At 40.7% G+C, this 21874-nt stretch overlaps 1 protein-coding gene across 2 annotated transcripts in view; it reads right to left on the bottom strand.

Annotated features, from left to right (window-relative positions):
- Positions 1 to 21874, bottom strand: part of ptprn2 (protein tyrosine phosphatase receptor type N2) — a 243530-nt gene that overhangs the window by 117275 nt on the left and 104381 nt on the right. For both annotated transcript variants that reach the window (XM_059533291.1, XM_059533301.1), the window contains 2 exons: positions 15619 to 15705; positions 11622 to 11701 (listed from right to left, as the gene is read on the bottom strand). In XM_059533291.1, coding sequence (XP_059389274.1) covers positions 11622 to 11701; positions 15619 to 15705 — 167 coding nt within the window. The remainder of the gene's footprint in view (positions 1 to 11621; positions 11702 to 15618; positions 15706 to 21874) is intronic.

The following is a 21874-nucleotide window of genomic DNA, read 5'->3' as shown; positions in this document are numbered from 1 at the left end:
AAGTAACCTTCCCAACACTGGACTTTCACCGACTGTGTTGTCATAGTCTGCAACTGCTCGTGTGGAGAGACTGTTTATGATTTTTTGGAATTAAAAAACAATGAGTGACTGGATTTTTATCATTATAGGCTGGTTGTTTTCACACACTGTGGCCATTCAACTGTGTTTAAACACCTTATAAAAGTATTTTTTGCATTCTATGGCACCTTTAATAAACAAATAAACATATTAGAATAATTTCTGAAGGATCATGTGATCATGTGATGCTAAAAATTCTGATTAACCATCAAAGGAATAAAGTATATTAAAACAGAAAAGACTGTTTTATATATTTAATATTAAGCATCTTTAATAATGTTTTGCAATATTACAGTTCTACTCTATTTGTAGCTTCGGTGAGCATAGGAGACTTATTTCAGAACATTAAAAAATCTTACTGATCCAAACTTCTGATTGGTAGTGTACAATACATACATACAATATAAGAACAGTAGCACACAAATTATCCTTGCTAAAACCACTCTATTCACCCGTCAAAATCAAGAGGCAAAAAAGAGCCCAAAGTGCCTTTTGATTGACACGTGCAATCCAGGTGAAGCCGAGACTCTGCCTTGCCCATGAAATATGAAAGTGTCCTCTACTGTTCTACCACAGACACATTCACATAAAAATATAGGCACATGGATCCACAAATCTAAACAAGATCAATTTATTTCAGAGTATGCCTTTTTAAAATTTCTAATATATTTTGAAAACCTTATCACTCTCTGTTCCTCTGTCTTACTCTCACCCACAGCCTGTTAAGGAAGAGGAGATAGGGGAAATTTTTGATCACAAGTGCGCTCAACCAAGGAGGGCAGTCAAGGATGAGAAAGAGAAAGGGGTGGGAGGCGAATAAGGGGAGCAGAGACACAGAGAGTGTGAGAAAGCAGGAGAGGAGGGAATTAGAGAAAAGGGAAGATGAGAGATAGAGGGAAAATTAAGAAGGGCAAGAATTAACTAAACTCACAGAGGCAGTAGTGGGCTAAAACGAGGGTATCATTCTACATCAGAAGTTTTCTTTGGAAAGACAAATGTGTAATGTGCTTTCAAATGTGTAAAAAAGCTAAAGATAAATGACTATATCTCACCAAGTGCACTCACTCCATGACAGCCAGTGTAACGATGGCAAAATCTGTGTTGATTTATTAAAAGTCAATAATTACATTCATTTATTAAAAGTCAATAGCTACCATCAGTAGTTTGCTAACCATTTGTTTTTCTCAACAGAAGAAACACATACAGTGGTGCAAAAGCATTGTTAGCCAGCTAGTTCTGTTGTTACCAACATAGTTCAAAGATTCGGTATTACCCAAAACAATATTTAAAGCGAACTTTCACAAACAGCATCACAAACTTAAGTGGTTTGGTTAGAGGCATAGTTAGAGGCATAGTTTCTTGTTACAAAGACATATTGGCTTAAATTAATTATGCTCTTGGGCACAATAAGCAAGCTAACATGCAGTACAATTTAGATCTTCCATTCTATCTAAATATAAATGCTTTGTATTGTATGTATTTTTGTGCATCCTCAATAAGTGCAATTTTTGAAGAATGCGCAAGGGAATCCCGGAGTATGACGTAAGAAGCAACCGGCAATTAATCAAACATAAAATAAAGCAAAATGATATTAAACAAAAATAGTAAATTAGTCATCAGGTGCCATGTTCAATACAGCAGCATCTTACAATTCTATCATCAGTTAAAGGGGTCATATGATGTGATTTAAAATTTTCCTTTCTCTTTGGAGTGTTACAAGCACTGGTGCATAAAGAAGATCTAAAGTTGCAAAGACTTAAATCCAAAGAGATATTCTTTATAAAAGATGAGTCAACCACACCCCCCTAAAACAACTCATCCTATCTCACCCCTACATGTCTATGCCACAAAGTGGGAAGGTTTGCATAACGCTGCCCAAATGCTCACGCAAAGAAAGAAGGCATGTTTCTATAAAGTGGTGCATTAACAACTTTGCAAGGACAGTCTGGCACTTCTGACTCTGTAAGTACGTTTACATTTGTAAAGAATTTGACACTGATGATTCAAATACAAATTTTGAGCAGTGTAGAGTAACTGTTACAGCTTATTGTTTCTCCAATCACAAATGCAGACATGGTTTTATGTTAACGCTGCGTGACACTCAACGCAATGCATAAAAAGACAGTCATTATAATCAGTAATTATGTCCCCACTGGATGCAGCAAATGTCTCGTTTGTAATGGCTTTTATTGTAATTGTCTTGTCGTGCTGGGACACATGTCATCACAGTATGATGAGGGGCATAACATTTCCGTAACATGCTTGAGGTATTCGGCCAATCACAACGCACACCTCCGCTTTTTTAGAACAATGAGCTTTGTAAAAATCGAGACATTTCAGAAAGGTGTGGCATAGAGGAGAAACAATAAAGTACAGTATGTAGAAATAATGTGTTTTTTGAACCTTAAACTTCATAAACACATTACATTTCACCAAATAGTGTTGTTTTTAGCAACATCATATGACCCCTTTAAATAGCAGTTAATACTCCACCACATTCGTGTGATGTCATTAACAATGGCCCTATATTGTTGATTCAAACAATGTGATTCAAAAAGATGTGACTGTGCTCAGGAAACAGTCGTAACTAGCAAGTTTGGATCCACAACAATGCATCAACTATGGCGGGTAATCAGCGAGTTATGCCATTATAAGTGAAATGCACCACAGGTTTGAAACAACTTAAGAATGATTAAATGACAATTTTCATCTTTGGGTAAATATTCCTTTAATACTCGAACAAAGCATCGTCTTTTAGTTTAAATTTTTTGGAAAATCCTGCATCGAATTGTGTATTGTTAGTAAACAAATGATTGTTTGGTAAAAGTTACATAATTTACCTAATACATGTGCGATTCAGTGGGTGGGGTTAAACAGGCAGCGATGCAGAAGCAGGCGGTGCTTATCCACACTATTACATCATAGAGTGGTATATTCCACAAGCTTTCAATATAAACTGTTTTTAGACTGATTAGAAAGTTTGGAATTCTGCAGCTTACCATATGTTTTGATAGTACAGTGACCTCTTACGTGTCAAAAGATCAAGGGAATGTTGATTTCACAGTGCATGACCCCTTCAGTGCCTCCATACATTTCAATGGTGCCACAGGAAAACTATGACATTATTTTAATGGACAAATAACAAAGTACGAATACACACAGTCTTAAAACTTTCACTCTGGTGAGCATGACCCAGCTAAATGCTGTCATCAGATACCATAACAACACCACTTTCTCCACTGATGTCCACTGTTGTTTTTTAAAACAACATATGAACCTCAAATATTTTATTATATATAATAGTAGATATTTGCTGCTCATTTTAGAGGGCTCTAAAAGGCATGAGATGCTTAAACATGCTACAAATGGAATATGTTTCTACTTCAGCTGCACTTCGCATAACAGTGCAAACCTTTTACTATCAAGGATCTGCATTATATGGTCTGTAAAACTGACAATTAAAAAAAACAGCTAAATCAATCAAAATCCTTAAAGAAATGTTACTTGATTATCAAATGCTGATGAGAAATGAATTATTGTACAATTGTGCTGAAAATTCATACAGCCCTAATGAAGGATGAGTGAGAAGATACAGTCCAACACTCACACACACATACATAATAATCTCATTGCACACACACACTCAAATATATTTCACATCCAATTGGTGGCAAAGAGTGAGTCAGGAATATGTAAGCCATTACTTTAGCTGGAGAGGCCAGGGTAATTATGGCTGGCATTTTGACAAGTGTTTGGTGGAGTGAAGGTCAACTGTGTCTGCGTGGGAGATCTATGCTAATCTGCCCAGCTGGAGCACAGACGAGCAGCCCCTGCACCGCACCACTGCAATTACAGAGAGAGAAAGAGAGAGAGATAGAGCAAGAGAGAAAGGAATGAGTGGGTGAGGAAGTAAACACGGCAGAGATGTCAGAGATGTGGACGGATGTGAAGAAATGTCAGGGGAAAATAAAGACAACATGAGATTGAGGGAGTGCAAATCAGATGAAGTAACCAGACTCTTAAACAGATGCCGGCTCAGTTTAACTTCCTCAAAGTGAACTGAAGGGTTCGCTCAAGGGAGTGGAAGATAAAAAGAGGAATAAATGAGGCTGTCGCAAACTGTCACTCTGACCTATGTTAAAGTTAAAAGCATGGCCATTATTGTTCTAGAAGATCATGACCTATGACACGATAGCAATTCAGGTCACGATTCCTCTTACTCTTTGTAACCTTCAGTAGATTTTTCCTATTTTGGCGCACTGGTCACCTTTTTTCCGTTTTCTCTTTTTATCGGTTTACATAAACTGCTATCCTTTTCTCTTTCTTCATTTCTGCTGTGGTAGCAGGTGAAGATGGAATTGACAGTGGCTCTGATTGTTTTCCCGGTGGCACATGACCATCAGGTTTCCATGTCCCATCCGCCCTAACCTGTCCAGACTCTGACCCATCCGGGGTTCTCACGCCCTGGGAGCAACACCAGGGTCAACCCCTTCAAGACCCCCAAGATCTCCCCCGCAGATATGAAAGGCCAGACAAAGAGTCGTCATCTCTAGCCTGACACACCCTGATACCCTCTGTTTCTCACACACCAAAAAAAGAAAGAAAAAAAGATAAGAAATTATCCATATTTGTGTGCATATATATGTATATATTTATACACATACACGCACACACAGCAAATAACTGGTAAACAAGCCAAGGTTAATCTAAAATTTGTGATATTAATGGCAGAAATCTTACTGTTTCGGAGTAAACGTAATTTTACTTGTGTTTTAAAATATAAGATGACTAGAAAATTAATGATCAGTTGGCTATAATTCATCTTAAATGTGCACTGTGTAATTTTTAGTGGCATCTAGCGGTGAGGTTGTGAATTGCAACCCACGGCTCAATCCCCGCTCACCCCTCCCTTTAGAGAAGCTACGGTGGCTGACACAAGTCAAGATATCATTGGTAAAGTCAGCAGAGAGCAATGAGATTTCTTTACAAAGGTAAATCAAGGAATTATATTTACTTAATTATTCAATAAATCAATGTTATTGTGAATGTTAATGTACTTGTTCATCATTGTGTCAGTGTTTTATTCGCAAAAACAACAAAGTGACGAAACACGCTCTGTAGAGCAGTTTGTCTGTTTAGGGCTACTGTACAAACATGGTGGCGACTTCCATGTATGGGGACCCGCGGTGTATGTAGATATAAATAGCTCAATCTAAGGTAATAAAAACATAACGGTTCATTAAGAAAGGTGTTTACACATCTCTGAAAACATAGTTATATATATTATATTGCATTTCTTTAAATAGATCATTGTAAATATTACACATTACACCTTTAGATTGATAAGATAACATTAAAATGCCATGAATATAGGCCTATACTGATATGCCCACCATATCACATCCTTAAAATCTACAAAGAATATGCCTCACATTAAAGAATTCCTTTGCTTGCTTTGTCATGTATAGCAAGTACACTGAAACACTGAGATTGAAGCAGAGTTTCTCCAGAAGAGCACATCAACTCTACAAAACACTGCCTCACTCAGCACACTAACACACCTCCCACACAAACATTCCACTTTTAAGTGGCTGAAGCACAATGCATTCTGTTTTATCAAAAAAGCCTTTGCTCCTCTATCACAGGAAAATCTACACTGTCGCACGTTCCCTTTCAGGACATGAATTTAGATGAGACCATTTTCTCTTGTGATTGATATGCAGCATTATGAGTTTAATATTGTCTGATAAGAGCATCATAAAAAATGCACCAGTGTACAACAGACTTTAATGAAATCTCACCCAAAAGACAAATGATGATGCAGAATGCCCCTTCTTGAAAATGTAACTTGCAGTTCTCTTGAGAGCATTTTTCAGAATGTCATAACAAATGAACAGAATATATATATATATATATATATATATATATATATATATATATATATATATATATATATATATATATATATATATATGTGTGTGTGTGTGTGTGTGTCTGTGTGTGTGTGTGTGTGTGTGTGTGTGTGTGTGTGTGTGTGTGTGTGTATATATACATGATGTTTTGTGAATATCCAAGGTTGCAGTCATGCTGTTGGAACATCAACTAAACAGAACAACACATTTTTAATCATTTGTTACAAAATATTCTAAATGCATGCATTTTGACCTTTAAGTTATTGTTATTATTTAATTAATAATCAACAACAAATCAAATAACCAGTAAAGGAAACACATGAATTATTCTATGCAATTTTATGCACCACTTACAGTATATTGTTCCTATATTTTTTAATTAGAAAGGATTTTATAATAGCAATATCCTAATATTTTGGATTGATTGATTGATTCCACCCAAAAAACCTTTAGGTTGATGAATAATGTATAAAGACTTTTTAAAAATGTAATTAATTGAGTCATTAAATGATAATCTTTATGAATTAAACAATTATTAAGTAATTATTAAACTAAATAATAAAAACAACAGCAACCTTCTGTCCTAATTTTCAGGGGGATCTTACCCCAAGGAAATCAATAAAAAATATTATAATTCAGATTACTCAGATTAAAGCAGAACTAAATAATACTGTAATATTTCATATGCAACATAAAATAAAATCCACAGATTACTACACAAAACTTTAGATCGTTTAACCTCTGTCCACCTGAAATAAATCTAAATGTTGATGTTTAGATGAGAATTAGTGCCATCTATGGCCAAGAGGAAAGGTCAGGAGGCTTTAATATTACATAGTAAAGAGGACAGAGCAAATGCACACACATAAACACACATGACAAAGTATAGACAAAATAAGCACTAATATAAATTAAGTTGGGGACTGCAACAGGTGAGGAGGAGCAGAAGTGGGAGCAAAGCAGAAGAAATCATATTAAAAAGAGAGAAAAGAGAGAGCAACTGAGAGATGAAGAGAGAGATGATACATTGTAAGATTACATTGTGCAGTTTAGGGTGCCATTTCATCAACAATATGGATGAATTAATGGCCCGATAAATGATTGTGAAGGACACACAAACACACACACACACACACACACAAAGCAGGGGGTTTATCTTTTGTTTTGAGACCAAGCAGGGATTACCATATCCAGTCTTTTGTCCAAAGCTTTCTTTCCAGATGAATAGAGTACAACAGCAGATTCCTCATTCTTAATGAATATACCCCAGACCCCCCATAAAGCCCTTCAGTTAGTTGCTGTGCTCTAAGCAGCTTGAAAGACTTGAGCACAGCTTTGCATCAGAATACCAAATCCCTGCCCATATACATAGACCCTACAGGATACAAGCCGACCCATCTATACTGCTGCTCCTCCACTAGAAATAGCTTGGCAGGAAGTGATTATTTTTTTTGTCAGAGTAAATTAATAGTTGCACATTTGTGAAGTTATGGTTACAGAAATTAGGTGTCGTGAACAGCTCTGACATACAGTACATTTTAAAATTACTTTTGAAAGGGGGCACTGCATCAAAGGAATAAGAGCAACACTTTACCATAACTACATGCTATAAAGCATTTACAGTGTATTTGTTTATTTTAAAAATATTGTGCATTTGCATATTACATATTAATAAAAAAAATATACACACACACACAGCCTGGAGAATAACTGACTGTAGCATTATTTTTCAGAACTTAGTCCATGTACACACTAATACGTTTTTGTTTGAAACAGAGCTTTCAAAAGTGGATACATTTGAAAATGCAGATTTCGCGTTTTAGTGTATAGACTGTGAAAACCGAGGCATTTGAAAACGATGATGCAAGTTTAGTTGTGAAACATACCAATAGATATCTGTGTTTATACTGGTATTGTGCATGTTATATGCTATGTACTTTCACACTATTCCTATAGATGTGTTACTTTGAACACTCTTCATATCACAGTCCTGTAAAGAAAAATATTTACGGCAAAACATGAGGGCAGTTGCGTTATAGATCAGACATACAATCGTGAGTGTGTGCGACCTGGACGTGTCAGTAAATGGGGAGATCTTTTCGTAAAAAATAAAATAAAATTTCCTGTCAGAAAAACTGCATGAAAACATCTCTTGTCTGTTCCGTGTGTATTATCTGCAGGGAGCTTTTTTTAGGCTTTACGCATGCGCAGAAAGTGAATTTAATGTTTTCTGATGTTTCTGTGTGGATGAAACACTTTTTGGAAAACGTTTGGACGGAGAGCGTTTTAAAACGAAAATGTTTTCAAATGTATCCGGATTAATGTAGACATAGCCTTAGCATGTTTCTTAAATATCTGCAAACATATTATAGTATTTTTATGCTTTACTAAAGTCAAAAACTTACATACAGTACCTTTAACTGCTGCTGTGAAGGATGAACAAATACCTTCCTCTTCAGACACTCTTCAATCAGCTTTATATCTCATCATCTATAATTTTTCAATAACTGCTGTGGTATTTTAATTGTTTATTCTTTTCATCTTACATTATCAAATTCAGAAAGACACACTTTATTGACCACGAAAGAGAAATACAACAACAACAAAGACAAAAAAACACATGGGAGCTACTGTCATAGACAGATGCTTGTGGCAGAACCAAAGGAATACTACTAGATTAGTGGAACTGTGAAACCATTCTCCATTCTGTGTGTCTGAATAGAGGGGAGCTATATACAAAGTTAAAATCCTGCCTAACATGCTGATCTAATGTTTTCTAATGTGCTTAGGTCAACAGTATGTGTGGTTTTAGTGTCATTTGGAGCTACAAAACAGCTCCTTACATGCACAGAAGACTAATGCCTTTCAGTGCTTCTAAGCTAGTGGCCAATTATGCCACATATATTACAGTTTTCTGAGAATATTTAACAAGGCGCAAAATTAGTTCATTCAAGCTACAGTATAATAAAAGTTTCTAATATCCTTTGAATATTGCAGTTAAATAAGTGAGTCAGTTTTTGTTGTTTTAAACATAAAAGCATTGCTCCTGGAAAAATTCAAGCAAAGTCAAGATTTTGATTATGAACATATATACACATATTAAAATGTACAACCTTAAACATAATCCTCAACTCCACCATATTTCCACTGGACATAAATACTTTTGAAGTTGCTTAAATACCTCAGGGGTGTATGTGATGTCAAAGGCACAAAAATTGGAATAAATGATTAGGTGTGATCAGTGGTGTGTATACAGCAGTAATAAAGTGTGAGGAGAGATCCTCTCTGTTTAAATAAAGTAATAAATTGGTATTCAGGCACCAGGGTTTTCATAATTTATCTGCCGTGTGAGAGCGGCTGATCATGTTGACTTAACATTTTGTCTGACATTTGGGTCTGACGAGCCCAGCCATTAACTCTCTCAACATGCTACAAGAGACTCTCAAAGGGTGGAGAGACTGGAGATATACACACTCACGTAGACGCACGTACACAAATAAAAGTCGAAATTCGCACCATAGCAATTGGACAAAATTGGGGCGCATTTCCTTGGATACCAAGGCTTTAATGCACAAGCTTTAACATGCACAAACACATTTGCTCACACAGAGTCAATCAGAACGACATGTCCATTAACTTCAACAACAAGCCACAAATGCACAAATGCACACAAATGTATTATTCGCAGAACTAAATAAAGTGCATTTGCTACTGAGTTCAAAACTCAGATCATCAAATTAAATAAAATCAAAAATTTCATTAAATGCACTTCATGTACTGGCTTGTTGGCTGCATGTCATTATTTTATTTGTAGTGAGAGATATAAACAAAGAGAAATAAACAAAAATGCCTATAATGACTTAGTCAAACTACGAAAGCATTTCAGCAAATACCCATATTACTTTGTTTTTAAAAAAAAACGGGGTACTTCAGGACCAGTTTATGAAATAATTTCCCTTGTGTATCTCGTCTTACCTGTCAGGAAGTACAAACAGGCATGGGACAAATTCACACAAACCTGTTTTACCAAGAAGTAATTATGATGGATCAAGGGAATAGAGACCTTCTAATGTCAGAGTCCTTTTGTTTTTCCCTTTCATTCATTGCCCTTTCTTTTGTGCATTAATGATCAAATATGAAATCCTGAGTGTTAAATGTTAAAACAGTGACTGAAAAGGGAAGCAGGACTGCAGTCTATTCTGGTCCAGTTTAGGAATTTGGTCAATTCCTGATTGCAGTGTTGAATTTTCAATCAAATGGCCAGAATGGTCAGTATAATGCTGTATTGGCCAGCATTGTGCAGCATTCAGGACTGAATTAAGAGTGCTATTCAAATATAATTTAAATTGAGGTACCAATCATGATACATAACTGCAATTCAAATTCATTTTAATTAAAATGTAATAAAATGTAATAAAATAATCAGTACATTTTACCTTAGAATAGATAAAACGTTTCCATGTTGGCTTGAAAACTCATTGTCTCTAAGTTTAGAGTTGAAATGTAAAGGCTTTATAGGTCTTGCAAACATTCAGACAAACAGATCACCAAGTCAGCAATAGAAATGTGTACTTAATATGTACATATACACTATCGTTCAAACACTTTTACATTTTTTTAAAAAGTAGTCTCTCATGTTCATCAAGGTTGCATGTATTTCATAACAAAAATACAGTAAAAGAGCAATACTGTGAAATGTCATTGAAATTAAAAATAACTTTTTGAATGTTTTAATTTTAAAATATTATATCAGTGTCCCTTGATCCTTTAGAAATCATTCTGTTATTCTGATTGGCTGCTTAATAAACATTTATTATTATTATCAATGCTGAAAACGGCAAAAAGACAAAAAAAAAGGATAAAGGAAAAGAAAAAGGATACTTTGATGAATAGAAAGTAAAATAAACAGCATTTCTTTTATACAAATCTTTTGTAACAATGTAAAAGTGTTTAATGCATTTTATTTACTTAATTTTGAAAAGACGGGGGGGCATACTGGACCCAAATAAAAAAAGTGGACAAAGTGAAATTATAATAACTAAATGTAGTAACTAAATAATAACTCAATAACCAAAACAAAGTGGAATTAACTAAATTCCACTTTCAGTATTTTCCAATTCAAAATTGGGTGAGACCAATTTGGCAAATTGGAATTCAATTCGTCAAATCAGAATTTTGCCCAACCATGGTATTGATCAGTACAACTATATACCATGAACCACAAAGAAAGATGTATCCCTAAAATTACACCATTAAACAACCACAAAAAGTTGAATTAAAAACAAGAATAATTTGCCGTGCCGTGCAAAACACCTTCAGATAAAAGACAAAAAAAACTAAAACAGTACAGTACATTCACTTGCACTTATCACATTCAAGTGATTTCACAATAGTCAATATTTGACATCTGTTTTGTTAGATTTCTTGCATTTCCATGGATAAATGTGTATGTGCACATATTGTGTGTAAAAAGGGAGTTTAAACCCTGAAAATAACTAATGCTGCAATCAAGGTCGTGGCACTATGAGAGGATTCTTCTGCGATGTGTCAGGAGATGATCAGAATAGCAACTAGAATGCAGTAGCGGAACGAGTGGAGTATGTGTGTGTGTGTGTGTGTGTTTGTGTGTACCTGCCACTCTGGCTAGCTGGGCCGTGCTGATGTTTCGAGCATTGGGGCGCACTCGAAAGGTTACTGCTGGACCCAGAACCCTGAGAGACACAGAGAAGAAAAAGAGCAAGAAATGAAGAGACAAAGCGAGAATGAGACAATAAGGAGAAAACAAGAAAGAGGAGAGAAAGATTAACAGAATGCCAGTATGCAACGAGTGTGATGAGCTAAAACTGTTGCAGCTGTGAGTCATAAACATAATCTTTTTATCATTTAAAAAATACATTGTTTCAGACACAGTCAACTGCAGTACCACTACACCAGAGTTAAAACAGCAGACTTCTAGGGAATATTGCATTTTGCTTAATTTTCTTATGACAGATCTCTGCCGTTAGCTTCCTTCTCTGCATTTGACATAAACTGACAAGTTTTTCCTCCATGAAATAAATCCTCACGGGAAAACCTGATGTTCTTAAGAGTTGTCTAAAATGTTTAGTGGATCAACACCATTCAGCAAACAGGTCTAAATGGAAAAGTAAAAAATAAAAGAAATCATTCTTTTAAAAAAATGCTCAGAGACTCAATACATTGGACTAGAATCTCTTTGCAGTATTTTAATTGGTGATCCAGAAATGTTGTGCAAATGCATGATGGCATTTCGTACAAATGACATTTGTGATAGAGCCAAACAGCTGTCTGGGTGAGATCCCAGCAGCAATCCTCATTCATTTATCTATTCTGACAGAGAATCCTATGAAGTATAATATTTCATGGTGAATTGTTCCTTTAAAGGGAATGGAAATTATTTTAAAAAAATGCTAAATATATTCAAAACTGGCACAGTTAAAACAAACCGTCACATATCGCTTCATGAACAGAAAAACAGACTCAGGCAAAGGAAGAGAAGGATCTGCAAACTGGCACGGCACTATGACACCAACACAGATGAGCTACTTTTCAACATGTCTGTATATTGGGTAGGGTGACTAAAGCAGTGGGCATGGGGTGGGGCAAGGGGATGGTTAGTTTACAAACATGTAGTTGTCCAACAAGGGATCTTCCTGGTTACTGATTCTGTGGCAGATGCATTTATCTGGGACGCAGCTCTGAAGCTACTCCCGCTGTGGACCAGGGTGAAGTGAGGGTCACAAATAAAAAGAGGATAGAAAAAAAGAAGAGGGGTGAAAATAAAAGAGAAAAAGAGAGAGAGGTGGAAGACTGGAGGAATGAATCTGTCACCAGAACAAAATCCCATTCACACATAGGCAGGTGGCAAGAGCAAGTCCAAGGTAACCTCTCATCCTCAGTAGAATGAATACACACAGACTCCCAGATATCTGCTGGAAAATAAAAGAGCTTCTAGAGTCTCATGTCTCATTTTATTCTTATTATTATCATTTTATCTTATTTTAAATTATTGTAAACCTATAGCTCAATGTTAAACCATCAAGACATGCTCTCAGTTTTAAAATTAATATCCAGAGCAGGAAAAAACTGTATACTCTACTAAAACAGTAATCTATTTTAAGTTAGTTTAAAAAAAAAAAAAAGGAAATTGTATCGTTAATGTGCAAATTTTAATGTACTTTTTTATAATATACATATATTGTTTACAGTCAGGTCTGAATAAGGTGATTTATTTTTTCTTTTTTTTTTTGGCTACCATGCATGCCCTTCTACATGCACTTGAGCTTTTTAATATCTACAAAAACACAATTCCCCTAACAAATACACATATTACATCTCTTTTTATTTACTTTCCCTATGCCAATTTCCACCCATCTTTTGCTTTCCTCTTCATACCTGAGCACACACCTCTATTTGGCTTCTGGAAATTTCTGGATGAAAACAGTGGCTGTTAAAGCTAAATAAATACAATGGTCCAGACTCCCATTTATAACAGCATCAGTGCTGATATGTTATCAGCAAAATGTCACCAACGTCCAGCACACAGAGAGAGGAAAGCCATTATATAACGATACTGCTTCTGCTCGGCTCCTTTTGGACCATAGGGGAGAGAGTGGGATGGAGATGACAGGTAGACTGTGTGTGTGTGTGTGTGTGTTTGTGTGTGCGTGCATGTGTCTGTGCGTGGGTTGTAGAAAAATACATAAGCGAGTGAGAGAATGAAAGAGAGGTAGAATTAGTGTAAATGAATGCATGTGTGTTAATGTTTCGATGTGTATAAGAGAACAGAACTGTCTGATTGCAAATCCATGATTGTGTGTGTGTTTCTGTGCCCCCTACTGTCTGCACACAGTACAACACTTACGTCATGTCTGGAGTTCAGAGAGGTGCTACACTGACTCTTTATGTAACTGCAACACAGTGCGAAGCCCAAACATGGCAGCACCGCGTTTGAGTGTACGAACGTTTGTGTGAGTGTGTGGTGAATTTTCCTGATCTTTGAATGCTTATATGATCATATGAGCAGAAGATGGTTTCTGCACTGTGTACTCTGCTTGTCCACTTTTCTAGCCGTCTTATCTTGCCATATTACATTATGACATAATGTTTTATATAAGAGTGCACATCATGCAGTACACCTTTCCATTATTTCTCAGAAAGATGAAAAGCATTAGATGACAAAAGATGTATTAGCAGGTAGCTGTGTAAATATATCTGTAAAGCCTGTTAAACATGTCTTTAGCAACATCTTGCATTTATGCTCGCACCCATCAATACAGAGGAAATGAATGTGTTCCTCAGGTGATGAAAAATGTCATTCTTTCATTAATAAATTGATATATGTTTAAATACAGTTAAAATGTACATGTTAAAATTTACCTTTTTTAAATGCTTTTAAAAGAAGTCTCAATAAATAATATTGTGAAATATCACTACTTTTTTTTCTGCTTTCTGTTTCAATAAAATTTTATCTATTACTGTGATGAAATAGCTGAAATTTCAACAGCCATTACTCTTCTGTGTCACGCAATTTTTCAGAAATCATCCTAATATGGTGCTCAAGAAGCATATTATTATAATTATACAAAAAAATTTGTTCTGCTTATTTCAGGATTCTTTGATAAATAGGAAAATCAAAAGAACAGCATGCGTTTGAAAAGGGATTATAAATGTCTTTACTATAACTATTGATCAATTTAATGCACCCTTGCTGAATAAAACTTTGAGAAAAAAATGCTTTGAATGGTAGTACAATTATGATCTATAAAAGCGCTTCTCTCTCTCTCTCTCTCTCTCTCTCTCTCTCTCTCTCTCTCTCTCTCTCTCTGTGTGTGTGTGTGTGTGTGTGTGTGTGCTGTGTGCAGCACATATTTGGTTGAAAACTTAATTCCAAGAAGCAAACTAAACGTGAAAAAAAACTAATCAGAAACAATCTCATTTGTAACAACAATATAGAAATAAAGTAAATTGTGTTTTCAGTTACAGTGAGAATGTATTCATGAGAATGTGCATGTGTATATATTAAATAACAGAAGTCAAGTAAACCTGGGGGTGTGAGGGAAAGAGTGAAAGAAATTAATAATTGCATTAATATTTGTATTTCCTTTATCCTTGTATATAAAGCTTCATTTATTACGTGTGAGTGAAATGTAACCACAACAAATTTCTCAATGAATTACAAGAGTGCAAGAAAGCAATTGTTGCATTCCAAACAATTAAACAGAAAGCTGTCTTTAATCTGTGGACTTGTTATCATCATTGGTTATCATCAGAAAATATGCTGTAATTGAACTGAAGTTTACCACTGCAGGCAGGTCAAAATAACACACCTACACACACTGAGATGCATTCTTCCTTTCTCTCCCTCTCTCTGAACCATTTATATAAAGCTTGAACTTATATGCACAGAATTCAGAACACACTCATAATCACTGTGCTGTCACTTGAAAATAAGTACTTATTCCAAACTATACTGCAAAATGGAAAAACAAAACAAAACCACAGGTTGAGTGTTCCATTAGTGCCATTAGTCTGTCGACCAGCATGAAACTGTCTTTAACAATTCTGTATGTATGTGTGTATGTGTGTGTGTGTGCACGCATGCACTTACGAGAGCTGTAGAAAATCTGTTACATGAAGGCTGACTCTCTCAGCTAAGTGGTCCATGAGGTTCAGCCCCTGATCAGTGGACAGAGAACTAAGTATGGACAAAAAGAAGAAGAGAAAAAACAATTAGCTAGACCTGTACATTGTCACAAGAAAGATAAGGTGTTGCGAGTGGTTGCAAAGAGTTTACAAAATGTTCTATGTAGTTTTTAGAATGTTGCCATGCAGTAGCTAAAAAAAAAAAGAAAAAAAAAAGATTCTGTCACTGGGGTAATGGTATATATTGGTACCCTTTCAAATGACCAGAAACAGCTTCTGTACCTTTTTTCTCTAATAGTGTAGACAGCAGATTACTGGAGATAACTTCAAATTCATACGTCTCTGATATTTTGATCTGGCTCAAGGTCTCTCCTTTACTTTAAATCTTTATTTTAAGTTGGGTGGAAATCACTAATCCAATTGCTTAAAAGGGTACATACTAGTACATTTCTCCTGTTCAATTTAAGGTATGATTCATGTCTATAGCATAGTTACACATCATAGTTTTAATATTTAGGGTTACAACAAAGGTTCTCCGCCTTGGGATTGAAAAAAATAACACAATTGTTCTAGGATAAACATGACAATATCTGCAAAAAATAACAGTTAATATTTAAAATGTGCCTTTAAACACTAGAAGTTACAAAATAGTTAAATATGAGGTCTGTCAGCAATAGCGTACTCGGTTACTAAACGTAACCTCGGTTCTCTCTAGAAGAGCGAACGAGTACTGCGTCTTAGCTAAGACGCTACGGGAAAAGTCTCTTTTCACGAAATACTGAAGCAAAAAATTATCCTTAATTTTGTATTTTTGTAAAGCGCATTTGCAGCAGTACACAGCCATAGGCGAGACGGCTCGTTCGCTCATTGGCTTGTTCTGCGGCAACTGCACAGCCTATCGAGCGCGGGCTGATGCAACATCAGACCAATAAGGGCGCTTCGCGCCCTTCTTGCCACTTCCCGCCGAAACGGGTGTGGCCCAACCTATAAAAGGAGCTCGAAAAGGCTGACTCACCTGATTTATTTCATCGCCGAAGCGAACCAGAGTGAATCGTGCGCACGGCAGAGAACGCAGTACTCGTTCGCTCTTCTAGAGAGAACCGAGGTTACGTTTAGTAACCGAGTACGTTCTCTTACGAGAGCTCTCTCGTACTGCGTCTTAGCTAAGACGCTACGGGAACCCAATGTAAAACGCCATGCGCGCAGGGATCACACACCAATAAACCTGAAGCAACGCCCAGGATTTACAGTGCACAGTCACCTGAGGGACTCACAGAGAGTCCAGGACAGAAAAGGGAAAAAGCCCTCCGTCCTATATCTAGCAGCATTCGTAGATGCGGCAATATGACATCACACAGCCGAGGCAAGCCCTGACCAATGTGGCAATGCGGGTCTTACGCAATACTGCCCATATAACAGTCGGCAGCGCATATCGCTCTTGAACTCAGAATTCCCCTCTGGGCCCTGATTCAACTATACCGACAACAGCCTTGCTTGCAAGGCGGGGACCTCCAGGTTATAGAACCTGATAAATGTAGACGGCGAGGCCCAACCTGCCGCCATACATATATCCTGCAAGGAGATCCCAGTAGACCACGCCCACGACGAGGCGACGCCTCTTGTGGAGTGTGCTCTGACGCCCAACGGGCACTGAAGGCCCCTGGAAGCGTAAGCTAACGCTATGGCGTCAACTATCCATCTGGATAGAGTCTGTCTCGAAACAGCCATTCCCTTGGAACGTCCACCGAACGAGACAAACAGCTGCTCCGTCTGCCGAAAGGCAGCAGAGCGAGACACATAAGCTCTTAAAACCCTGACAGGGCAAAGAAGACTCGAGTCTCCATCCTCCCCTGACACCGGCAGGGCAGACAGGGCAATAACCTGAGCCCGAAACGGTGTGTTGAGGGATTTCGGCACATAACCGTGCCTAGGTTTGAGTATGACCCTTGAGTCATTGGGCCCAAACTCCAAGCACGACTGGCTCACCGAGAGCACGTGCAAATCACCCACATGCTTCACAGAAGCGAGAGCCAACAAGAATACTGTCTTGAACGACAGATGCTGAAGGCTAACCGATTGGATAGGCTCAAAAGGGGGACCCTTCATGGCCTCCAAAACTGCCGCGAGGTTCCACATAGGGACTGACGGAGGTCTGGGAGGATTCAGCCTCCTAGTTCCTCTGAGGAACCGGATGACTAAATCGTTCCTTCCTATTGACTGACCGGACGCCGTTTCAGAAAACGCAGCGATGGCCGCCACATAAACTTTGAGCGTGGATGGGGCTCTGCCCTTATCCAACAGCTCCTGTAGGAAGGAGAGGACCTCCGTCACCTCACAACTAAGGGGTGAATAACCTCGAGCGGTGCACCAGCCTGGAGAACACCGACCACTTTGAGGCATACAGACGTCGTGTCGACGGAGCTCTAGCCTGAGTGATGGTATTTAGCACTCCCACTGCGAGATCAGCGGGTAACCGTTGAGCGCCCACACATGGAGGGACCACAACTCCGGTTGAGGGTGCCAAATCGAGCCCCTGGCCTGCGAGAGGAGGTCCCTCCTCAACGTTACCGGCCACGGGGCGACATCTGCTAACTGCATCAAATCTGGGAACCATGGCTGGTTCTTCCAAAGAGGTGCTACAAGCAGTATTGAACATCCAGTTTCTCTCACCCGTTCTATCACCTGCGGAAGGAGGGAGACGGGAGGGAACGCATAAAGCGGGCAGCACGGCCATCTCCGTGACAGCGCGCTTTCGTTCTTGGAAAAGAACGCGGGGCAGTGAGCATTTTTGTGGGACGCAAAGAGGTCCACCTCCGCCATGCCAAATCTCTCCCACAACAGCCGGACTGTTTGCGGGTGTAGAGACCATTCGCCCGTAGGAACATTGCCTCTGGACAGCCTGTCTGGACCCAGATTCTGCAGTCCAGGCACATGCATTGCTCTCAGCGAGTGCACGTTGCGCTGAGCCCAAACCAGGAGGCGTTCCGTCAGCCTGCACAGGTTTCGGGACCCGAGACCGCCCTGGCGATTTATGTAGGACACCACGGACATGTTGTCCGCACGGACTACGACGTGGTGATCCTTGATATGGGGACAAAAGCGCGTCAGCGCGTTCTCCACTGCCAGCGTTTCCAGGCAGTTGATATGATGGAGCTTTTCCCGTTCTGACCATAGGCCAAAGGACAGTCTGCCTTCGAGCAGCGCTCCCCATCCCGAAGTGGAGGCGTCCGTCGACACCATTTTCACACTCGGGGAAGTCCCCAGGCTTACACCTGATCGGTACCAGCCGTTCGCTGTCCAAGGTGCTAGATCCGCAACACAGCTCTGATCGACCTTGAAATGCAGCCGGCCAGACGCCCACGCTCTGCGCGGCACCCGAGTTTTCAGCCAGAACTGCAGGGGGCGCATGCGGAGCAGGCCCAGCCGCAGAACTGGAGACGCTGAGGCCATGAGACCCAGCATCTTTTGACAGTGTTTGAGCGACACGGTCGCGCCGCAGCGGAAAGAACTCGCTGCGCACTGAATGCCCATCGCGCGCTGTGGTGACAGCCGCGTCGTCATGGAACACGAGTTCAGAACTATACCCAGAAACAGGATCGTCTGACTGGGGTTCAGCGAACTCTTCGTCCAATTGACACTGAGGCCGAGCTTCTCGAGGTGATCGAGTAAAACGGCCCTGTGGTCCACGAGCTCTGCTCGTGATCGGGCCAGAACCAGCCAGTCGTCCAAATAATTCAGCACTCGTATGCCTCTGAGTCTGAGAGGAGCGAGCGCTGCATCCATGCACCTCGTAAACGTACGAGGAGCCACGGAGGACTGTAAACTGGTATGCCTGGCCCTCGAAGGCGAATCTCAAATATCGCCTGTGGTTTGACGCTATCTGTATTTGAAAATACGCGTCCCTCAGATCTATTGACATGAACCAGTCCCCTCTGCGAATCTGCGCGAGGAGTTTCCTCGTCATAAGCATTTTGAAACTGCGTTTCATCAATGCCTTGTTCAGCTGTCTTAGATCCAGTATGGGCCTGAGACCCCCGTCTCTCTTGGGCGCCAGAAAGTATCTGCTGTACAGCCCCCCCTCGCTTTGAGCTTGAGACACAGGCTCTACAGCCCCTTTGCTCAACAGTTTTGATATTTCGGCCCGAAGTATGTGTGCTACTTCTGTTTTGACCGTAGTTTCGACGTGCGCTGAAAAGCGCGGAGGGCGTCGAAAAAAACTGTAGCGAGTAGCCTCTCTTTATAATGCCTAGCACCCAATCCGAAACCCCTGGAAGCGCTGACCATGCATCTGCATGAATGGCTAAGGGCTGGATGCGAAGCGCGCTCTGTTGACCGGGCAACGGCGGCGCTCGGGTGTGCTGCGCATTTGAGGCGGGGAGCGCGCTGATCACAGCAGGCAGATCGCTCCTCTTCGACCCCGTCCCGGCGCTTAACCGACTGGGGGAAGGCTGAGCAGGTCCCGTGGGACTCGATATGTCTGCGAGTAACAGTGGGCTGCATATGTGCACATTTACCACTTTCAACTCGCTGTCTGCCTGTGCAGAGCGTACGTGCACGGGCCTCGTTTTTACAGAAGCCACGCGCCGTATGTGACATAGTGTATGTGGGCACTGGGGAGTGGGCACGTTTACTATGCGGCGCGCTCGACCGATCTGTGTCGATCTTATGTGCGCGAGCCCTGTGTGCAGGGCTGTGCTTACATGTGGAGATGGGCACTGGGTAGTGGGCATCGTCACTACATTTATAGCACCATCGGCCGTGGCCGGACGAACGTGCACGGGTTTCGTTTTTATAGAAACCACATGACGCGTGTGACATAGTGATTGTGGGCACTGAGGAGTGGGCACGTCTACTATGTAGTGCACGTGATCGACTTGAGTCGCTTTTATGGGCGCGAGCCCTGTGTGAAGGCCTGTGCTTATATGTGGAGATGGGCACTGAGCAGTGGGCATCGTCACTACATTTATAGCACCATCGGCCGTGGCCGGGACACCAGAAATTACACCTTTTTCGGGAAATATCTGGGTAGCCGTGATAACGGTTTTCGTGTGCAGGCAAGCGGGCAACCGTACAGGCTTGCTCATTGCAAAAAACGCTGAAACAGTCACAATCTCTGGAACTGAAACAGCGGCGCGCTTAGGTGAGAGCCCGGCCACAGCGGAACTCGTACACCGGCACTTCGATGAAGCAGCCATCGTGTGTAGTGCCGACACAGCGTCATGCAGCATGCGTAGATGGCTTTCCTAGGATGGCTTCGGGGCTCCCGGCCTCACCGTAATCCTCTGCCGCGGTCCCCGCGGCGCGGGGCGACGGCCGGTAGAGCGAGAACGGGGGTCTCGAGCTGCGTTGCTGAAGCTGTTGTGATAACGGCTTTTGTGTGCAGGCAAGCGGGCAACTGTGCAGGCTTGCGCATTGCAGAAAACGCTGAGACAGTCACAATTCCTGGAACTGAAACAGCGGCGCGCTTGGGTGAGAGCTCGGCCACAGCGGAACTCGTACACCTGCGCTTCGATGAAGCAGCCATCGTTAGTAGTGCCGACGCAGCGTCACACAGCAGGCTTTAGATGGCAACACCGCTTTTGCCGCCGTCCAGCAGAGGGCGGACAAAGGTGCGTCGCTATCGCCTGTTCCACCGGCGGAAGTGAGTGGTAGTTCCTGTTTTTAGCATCATCAGTGTGGAGAATGCTAGTGAGACAGACGAACGAGTTCGTGCTGAATATGGAGCGTTCCAAGCCTTCGCCACCTCTTCGTGAAGCTCAGGAAGAAATGAGGCGGGCTTTGAGAAGTACGCTCATCCGAAAGGGAAATACCATCCAGCCGGGAACGAGAGGGGGGGCGCTGGTGCAAACCACTCGCGGCCGAGACTCATCACGGCCAACACGAGCATTCGCCCCGGCTCCTTCTCGATGTCAGCCCATCTGCTGGGCTTCTGAGCAGAAGGTGCGAGATCCTCGGAGCTCGCCCAGCCCTCACTGCCCAAAGCTAGCAGAGAGCGCGTGTCCTCTTCCCCCGACGCGGCCCTGAGATCGACTTCCTCGGACGACGCGCCGGCAAACAGCGGGCGCTTCCCACCGGGAAGCGATGCAGGGGGGGCCGGTGAAGCAGGGCGAACCGGCGAGCTCGGTTGAGCTGAAGACGGTTCCGGAATCCGCTGGAAGCGATGCTTTTACGGCGCCTCAGCGCAGCGGAGAATGCAGGCTCAGAGAAAAAGGCCAGGCGAG

The sequence above is a fragment of the Carassius carassius genome, chromosome 3 (assembly GCF_963082965.1).
Source record: "Carassius carassius chromosome 3, fCarCar2.1, whole genome shotgun sequence".
Lineage (NCBI taxonomy): Eukaryota > Metazoa > Chordata > Actinopteri > Cypriniformes > Cyprinidae > Carassius > Carassius carassius.
The sequence above is the reverse complement of the archived record's forward strand: the minus strand, read 5'-3'. Positions and strand labels throughout refer to the sequence as shown.